The sequence below is a fragment of the Hippopotamus amphibius genome, chromosome 15 (assembly GCF_030028045.1).
Source record: "Hippopotamus amphibius kiboko isolate mHipAmp2 chromosome 15, mHipAmp2.hap2, whole genome shotgun sequence".
Taxonomy (NCBI): domain Eukaryota; kingdom Metazoa; phylum Chordata; class Mammalia; order Artiodactyla; family Hippopotamidae; genus Hippopotamus; species Hippopotamus amphibius.
The window spans coordinates 22,788,218-22,797,185 of NC_080200.1; the positions used below are offsets into that span (position 1 = coordinate 22,788,218).

The following is an 8,968-nucleotide window of genomic DNA, read 5'->3' on the forward strand; positions in this document are numbered from 1 at the left end:
GATGATGTATAATATTACATAAGTTATAGGTGTACAACATAGTGGTTCACAATTTTTAAAGGTTTTATATTTCATTTACAGTCATTACAGAATACTGGTTATATTCCCTGTGTTGTGCAATACATAATTGTAGCTTATTTATTTTATACATAATAGTTTGGACCTCTTAATCCCCTACCTCTATCTTTTCCCTCCCCCTTTTTCTCTCCCCACTGGTAACCACTAGTTTGTTCTCTATATCTGTGATCCCTTTTTTGTTATATTCACTAGTTCATTTTATTTTTTTGGACTCCACATATGAGTGATAACAAACAGTAATTGTCTTCCTGTATCTGATGTATTTCACTTAGCATAATACCTTCCAAATCCATCCATGTTGCTGCTTATACTTAAAGTTTCAGAAATTATCAGAGTGCTGTGCCCATAGTAGAGTTACATGACAAATGCTGTGAACATTTAATACAGTTTTACACATTTAAATATTTTTAGAACTAGGGGGCCTCTATTCAGTAAGACACTATTTGCTCTGGAAATACATAAAAACCAGGGTGTGTCAGAAAATAAAAAGAGAACAAAATTAAATTTGCTGGCTTTGAATTAACCATTTTTAACATGCTACTTCATTAATAAATTTTAAGTTTATATGTTAGTAATTCATTCTCAAGGTTCTCATTCTCTGGTGTATTTTTTGCTCAATTGATTACATCTACACTCACAGGAAGTATTAAATACTAATTAATTCATAAAAGCTGTAAATGTTATACTTTTATGTCAATTCATAGCCAATATAAATTCAAAATTGAGAAATGCAGTAAGTATTCTAAAATTGTAAAATATTTAAAGTTATATTTGGCCAAATCTGTCTTGAGAATTTTATCACTTATACAAATGAATTAAACAGAAGAGTATTATTATAACAAGAGAACACATCTCCAATATATCACTTGAAGATATTTAAAAAGGAAGAAAATAACTCATTTATGCAAATCATTTCAATGTCTATTTTATTTCATTTTCAAATTAAATTTATTTGTACATTCGGTAAAAATATTTATTTTTATTTCACGAATTAAGTGGCTACTGTGCCATAGAAACAGACTTGTACTGAAATAGAAAGAGGTATATTCACCTAACTTGATTCAAGAAAATTTTCTTGCATCTAATAACTATAATCTTTTTCTTTTAAAGGACAGTGCGTGTTGCTACATAAAGTACTCAAATATCATCTGCTTTGATATTTTTATTTAATCCATGAAAACAGAAAATCAAAGTGTTGAAACAGATTTTATACTTCTTGGTCTTTTCCAATATGGTCCAATGGACACCTTACTCTTTGTTGACATTGCAATACTGTTTTCAGTGGCTCTGATGGGGAATAGCATACTGATTTTTCTCATTTGTTTGGATACCAGACTCCACACTCCAATGTACTTTCTACTCAGTCAGATCTCCTTCATTGACATGATGTTCATTTCCACCACTGTGCCCAAGATGACAATTAACTTTCTGTCCAATTGTAAGACCATTACATTTTTAAGCTGTGAGATTCAAACATTTGTATTCTTGGTCCTTGGTGGAACTGAAGCTGTTCTTCTTGGTTTCATGTCTTATGATCGTTATGTAGCCATCTGTCATCCTTTACATTATCCTGTCCTCATGAGCAGGAAGATCTGTTGGTTCATGGTTACATGTGCTTGGACCAGTAGTTCCCTGAACTCTTTAATACATACGCTGTATGTATTTCAACTCCCCTTCTGTAGCTCTCAACTCATTAACCACTTCTTCTGTGAAATTCCATCCCTGATGCCATTGGTATGTCAGGACATTTCCCAGTATGAATATACAATAGTCCTGAGTGGTCTTATTATGCTGTTGTTACCATTTGTGGCCATCCTAGCTTCCTATGCCCGTGTGCTTACTGTGGTATTCCAGGTGAATTCAGGAAAAGGACAGACAAAAGCTATCTCCACCTGTTCCTCTCACCTGATTGTGGCAAGCTTATTCTATACCACCTCTCTCTCCACCTATACAAGACCACACTCCTTGCATTCCCCTGAACAAGATAAAGTAGTAGCTGTGTTTTATACCATTATTACACCTCTTCTGAACCCATTTATCTACAGTCTGAGGAATAAAGAAGTTATGGGGGCCTTGAAGAGACATATAGGACCATGTATATTTGTACAGAAAATGTGACTGTGTGAAGCACTTATTGATTGAGATTGAACAACAAAAAAGCTGTGCCTAGAATACTGTTTGGGAAAATGTAAACTCTGAAAACACTGTATAGTAAGATATACATTGCAAGAAATGTTCATTAATTAAAGTTATAACAGTCTTTTTGTTTTGTTTTTTATATTTTGTTGATATATAATATAAACTTTGAGTAAGTTTAATGTGTACAATGTATTGATTTAATACATTTATATATTGCAATATAATTACCACCATAGTATTAGCTAACACCTCCATCTTGTCATACAACTATCATTTTACTTTGTGGTAAAAAAACTTAAGATATTTCTCTTAGAATCTTTATCATGTATATCACAATGATGTGCATTAGAGCTCCAAAACATATTCATCTTCTTGTTGCAAAATTGTAAACATTGACCAACATCTCCCCAATTTTTTTATCTGCCCCCACAAGCCCCTTGTAACTACCACTCTACTATTTCTGTCAGTTCAGCTTTCTTAGATTTCACATATAAGTAATACCATACAGTATTTTTCTTCCTCTCTCTGACATAGCTTAAGGCCCTCAAAGTCCATCCATGTTATTGCAAATGATAGGTCTTCCTTCTTTCTCATGGCTGAATAATACCTTATTATTCCATTAGCAGACACTTATGCTGGTTTTATACCTTAGGTGTTGAGAATGATGCTGCAGTGAACATGGAAATGCAGATATCTTTTCTGTATCACATTTTAATTTCCTTTGGTTATATACTCAGAAGTGGGATTGTTGGATCGTATGGTAGTTATACTTTTAATTTTCTGAGGAACCTCCAAACTGTTTTCCAAAATGGCTGCACCAATTTGCAGTGCACAAGATTTCCCTCTCTTCATATTCCCACAACACTTGTTACCAATTTCCTTCATTTTGTTAAATAAATTTATTTATTTTTGGCTGCATTCGGTCTTTGTTGCTGCATGGGCTTTCTCTAGTTGTGGTGAGTGGGGGCTACTCTTCATTGCAATGCCCAGGCTTCTCATGGTGGTGGCTTTTCTTGTTGTGGAGCACCAGCTCTAGGCATGCAGGCTTCAGTAGTTGTGGCATGTGGGCTCAGTAGTTGTGGCTCACAGGCTCTAAAACACAGGCTCAGTAGTTGTGGTGCATGGGCTAAGTTGCTCTGCAGAATGTGGGGTCTTCCCCAACCAGAACTTGAACCTGTGTCTTCTGCATTGGCAGGCAGATTCTTAACCACTGTGCTACCAGGGAAGTCTCACCAATTGTCCTCTTGATTACAGCCATTCTAACAGTTGTAAGGTGATATCTCACTGTAATTTTGATTTGCATTTCCCTGATGATTATATTAAGCATCTTTTAACATACTTGTTAGCCATTTGTATATCTTCTTTGAAGAAATGTCCATTCAGTTTCTGTCCATTTTTTAATTGTATTTTTATTTTTTAATTTTTTTCTATTGAGTTCAACAGCTTCTCTATGTATTTTGGGTATTAATCCTTTATCAGATAAATGTTTTGAAAGTATTTCTTCCATTCCACAGGTCACCTTTTCATTTTGTTGATTGTTTCTTCTGTTGTGCAAACACTTCTTAATTTGATGTAGTTCCTTTTGCTGATATTTGCCATTCTTGATTATTCTTTTGATGTCATATAAAAAGAATCATTACCAAGACTTTTTTCCTATGGTTTCTTTTAAGAGTTTGTACGATTTCAGGTCTTAAGTTTAAATATTCTGTTAAAAATGCTTAATACATAACACCATCAATGCCACATATTAAACATTCTATTAATATGAGGGCATTCCTCCTTTCTTCTTTCTCCTTCATTTCACATATGTGAAATGTCTGAGTGCATGCCTAAGTATATTATGTCTTACGAGCACACTGTAGATAATTACACTGAGAGAAAAGAAAATCAATTCCAATGTATGTAATTCTATAAATAAAAATTTCTGGCTTCATTAATGTCAATAGATAAAAATGTATTTGCTTAGGTGAGTTCCCTGGAATTAAGTTCAGGTTTATAAAATTTAAGAATGTTCTTTGTATAGCTAGCAAAATTCTTCAGCCTTAGAGAAATCCATTAGAAACTAAATAGTTAATTTGTGAATTGTTTTCCCTTTATGAACATTTGCTGGACATAATTATTTTTGAAATGTGTATATATGCAGTGAATATAACCAATACTTCTCATGTCTCATTGAATATTTCTTTGCTCTTTATATTTTAAGTATTGAATATAAAAAATATACAACAATTTTATTTAATTTTGATTCTGCTTTAATACCAATTTTAAATATTTTAAATCAATTCATTAAAAACTTTATAATCAGGGCTTACCTGGTGGCACAATGGTTAAGAATCCACCTGCCAATTCAGGGGACATAGGCTCGATCCCTGATCCAGGAAGACCCCACATGGCACAGAGCAACTAAGCCTATGTGCCACAACTACTGAGCCTGAACTCTAGAGCCCATGAGACACAACTATTGAGCCTGCATGCCACAACTAGTGAAGACTGCACACCTAGAGTCCGTGCTCCACAATAGAGAAGCCACCGCAATGAGAAGCCCTTGCATCTATAAGGAAGAGTAGCCCCTGCTTGCTGCAACCAGAGAAAGCCCATGTGCAGCAATGAAGACCCAAAGCAGCCAATAAATGAATTAATTATTTAAAAAAACTTTATAATCAACTAAATTTAATTTTTATACAAATAAAATAAAATTCAATTATGCCATCAATTATGTCTGCCAAGCCCAGCTGTAGGGTACACAAACTTAAACAAAGGAAAACTTTTTTAGAGATATTTACTTATCCTCATCAAAACTTTTCCAAAATGTACCACTGCTATTTATCCTGTTTACCATTTTGTGCCCCCCTGAAGGCTAACTCAGGCTTCTTCATAGATAAACAGGTATAGACAAATGTCTGAGCAAGAGAAAAACTGAATATAGAAGCCCAAAAGCAGTAATGTATAAACACTGGCAGAGGACATAGAGTTTTCACTGATTGTGTAGTGGAGCAATATTGAGATATTTAAAGAAAAAATGCATTGGCAAGTTTCAATCATCCCTTTCAGTGAGAGATGGTTAAGGCAGTACTTTCAAGCATAAATTGTATATATCTTTTTTTTTTTGATTGAAGTAGAATTGATTTACAGTGTTATATTAGTTTCAGGTGTGCAACCTAATGATTCAGTATTTGTATAGATAATACTCTGTGGGCTGTGAAATATATCTTTGTTGCTTGTCAAATTTATGCATATAGATTGTACCTCTTAATCCCATACCCCATTTTGCTCCTCTCCCTTTTGCTCTCCCCACTGGTATCCACCAGTATGTTATCTATATCTGTGAGTTGGTCTTTGCTTTGCTCTACACATCTGTTTGTTTTATTTGTTAAATTTCTCATATAAAAGTATCATACAGTATTTGTCTTTCACTGTCTTGCTTTTTTCACTAAACGTAGTACTCACTCAGTCCATCCATTTTATAGCTAATGGCAGAATTTAATACTTTTATGGCAGAATAATATTCCTTGGTATATATATATATACCACACCTTTATCCATTCAGCTGTTGGTGGACACTTGAGGTCAATCTGTATCTTGACTATTGTAAATAATGTAGCTATGAATATTGGGGCACATGTATATTTTGTAATTAGCATGGAGTAGAGTTGCTGGATCATAGTAATGCTATTTTTAGTTTTCTGAGCAACCTCCATACTATTTCCATAATGTCTGAACCAATTTACATTCCCACCAACAATGTACAATGGTTCCCTTTTCACCTCATCCTGGTCAACTTTTGTTATTTCTAGAATTGTTAGTGATAGCCTTTCTGAGAATTGTGAGGTGATATCTTATTGTTCTCTTGGTTTTAATTTCACTGACAATTAGTGATACTGAGTATGTTTCCATGTACCTACCAGCCACATGAATGTCTTCTTGAGAATAATGTCTCTCAGGGTCTTCTGCCCAATTTTTACATTGAGTTGTTGTAGGTGTTTATATATTTTGGATTTAACCCCTTGTCAGTCATAGCATTTGAAAATATGCTTTTGCATTACACATTTTTTTTTCATTTTGTTGATGGTTTCCTTTGCTGTGCAAAAATTTTTAAATTTAATTAGGTCCCTTTTTTTTTTTATTTAGTCTCTTATTTATTTTGACTTAGGAGACAGATGTCCCCAAAATGTATTGCTATGGTTTAAGTAAAAGAGTGTTGTGCCTGTGTTCTCTTCTAGGTATTTTATGGTTTTATGTCTTACGTTATTATACTTATGTATTTAATCCCTGTTGAATTTATTTTTATATATGGTGTGAGCAAATATTCTAACCTCATTATTTTACATGTAGCTGTCCAGTTTTTCAATCACCTTTATTGAAGAGACCTTTCTCTATTCTACATGCTTGCATTCTTTGTGATAGATTAATTGACCATAGGTGTGCAAGTTTATTTCTGGAGTCTCTATTCTGTTCCTTTGACCTATATGTCTGTCTTTCTGACAATACTGTAGCTTTGTGTTATAGTTTAAAGTAAGGGAGCATGATGACACCAGATGTGTTCTCTCCTTTCAAGATTGTTTTGGCAATTTGTGATCTTTTGTGGTTCCATAAAAATTTTAGAATTATTCTAGTTCTGTGAAAAATGGCATTGGTATTTTCACAGGAGTTTTATCAAATGTGGATATTGCTTTGGGTATCACAGATATTAAACAATATTAATTCTTCCAATCCAAGAACATGGGCTGTCTTTCCATTTCTTAGTATCTACTTCAATTTCCTTCATCAATGTTTTATAGTTTTGAGTATATAGGTTTTTCACCTCCTTGGTTAAGTTTTTTCCTAGAGATTTTATTTTTTGATGAGAATTTAAATGGGACTGCTTTTATGCTTCTCTTTCTGATAGTACATTAGTACAGTATATGAAAATAAATTATGTATATTAGTTTTATATAATGCAACTTTACTGAATTCATTTACTAGTTCTAGTATGTTTCAGTGGAGAATTTAGTCTTTTCATTTAAGGAATCAACTATCTACAAATAATGGTGGTTGTACTTCTTCCCTTCTACTTTGGATGCCTTTTAGTTATTTTGCTTTTGGATTGCTATGGCTAGGACTTTCAATACTACATTAAAGAGAAGTAGAGTGGGTAGGCACCCTGGTCTTTTATCCATATTTTAAAGGAAATGTTTTCTGCTTTTCATGCTTGAGTGTGATGTTACCTGTGGGTCTGTCAAAAATGGATTTTATCATGTTCAGTATGTTTCTTATATGCCAATTTTGATGAGTTTTTATTATAAATGAATGTTGAGTATTGTCAATTTTTTTGTATGTGTCTATTGAGACAGTTGTGATTTTTATCCTTCCTTTTGTTATTGTTGTGTACCTTATTATTTTGTGAATATTGCATTATCCTTGCATGCCTGGAATAAAACCCACTTGAGCATCATGTGTGTTCCTTTTTATACTTTGTTGGATTTGGTTTGCTAATATTTTGCTGAGAATTTTTGCATCTATAATTATCAAAGTTATTGGGCTGTAATTTTCTCTTTTTTTGGTAGTATATTTTCTAGTTTTGGTATCAAAGTAATTGTGGACTTGTAGAGTGAATTTGGGAGTGTTTGGTCTTCTTTAATATTTTTTTTTGAAATAGTGTGAGAAGAATAGCTGTTAGATTTTGTTTATATATTTGATTGAATTTACCTGTGAAGCTGTCTGATACTGGTCTACTGTTTACTGGGAGGTATTTTTTTAGACACATTCAATTTTACTGCTAGTCATCAGTCTGTTCAAATTGTCTATTTCTTCCTTATTCTGTCTTGGAAGTTCATGTATTTCTTGAAATTTCTCCATTTCCTCTAGGTTGTCCAATTTGTTGCCATATAACTGTCAACAATATTCTCTTATCATATTTTTATCTCTAGGGTGCTTTTAATTTCTCCTCTTTTATTCCTTATTGTTTTAAGAATGTGTTATTCATTGCTCTCTCTATTCTTATGGATGAGTCTGGCTAAAGGTTCATTCTTTTGTTTATCTTTTACAAAATAGCTCTGTTTTAATTGACCATTTCCATTATTTCTTTTTGATCTTTATTTTATTTATTTCATTTCTGACCTGTATTGTTTCCTTCCTTCTTCTGGTTTGGGTTTGTTCTTTTTCTAGTTTTTTAGATGTTGGGAGGTTTTTGTTCTTTTATCTTGAGGAAGGCTTGTATCAGTATAAACTTTGTTCTTAGGACTACTTTTGCTTCATACCTGATTTTTGAAAGCTGTTTTTCCATTTTCATTTGTCTCTTGGTATTTTTTGATTCACTCTGTAATTTTTTATTGACATTTTTTAATAGCCTCTTGTTTAGTCTCCACCTGTTTGTGCATTTCCCATTTTTCTTTCAGTAACTGTATTCTAGTTTCATACAGTTGTGGTCAGAAAGATATGTTTTATACAATTTCTATCCTCTTAAATTTGTTGAGATTGTTTTATGCCCTAGCATGTGATCTGTCCTGGAGAACATTCCATGTGCACTTGAATACAGTGTGTATTCTGCTGTTTCTGGGTGGAATGTTCTGTAGATATCAATTAAATCTAACTGATCTGTGTCATTTAAGACTACTTTTGTTTATTGATTTTCTGTCTGGATGATATGTTTGTTGATGTAAGTGAGGTGGTAAAATCCCCAACAATTATTGAATTATTATCAATTTATCCTGACATATCTTACTGTATTCTTTACATGCTTAGCTGTCCCTACATCGATGCATATATATATTAA

General features: G+C 33.0%; 1 protein-coding gene across 1 annotated transcript; it reads left to right on the plus strand.

Annotated features, from left to right (window-relative positions):
- Positions 1–1,212: 1,212 nt before the first annotated feature.
- On the plus strand, positions 1,213–2,196 carry LOC130836366 (olfactory receptor 2AK2-like). The gene has a single exon (XM_057708408.1). It carries the CDS (start codon positions 1,252–1,254, stop codon positions 2,194–2,196), a length of 945 nt encoding a protein of 314 aa, XP_057564391.1. The 5' UTR covers positions 1,213–1,251.
- The last annotated feature ends 6,772 nt before the right edge of the window (positions 2,197–8,968 follow it).

Bases quoted from the DNA above. Each gene is read 5' to 3' on its own strand.
- LOC130836366 (XM_057708408.1), top strand. From the start codon at position 1,252: ATGAAAACAGAAAATCAAAGTGTTGAAACAGATTTTATACTTCTTGGT.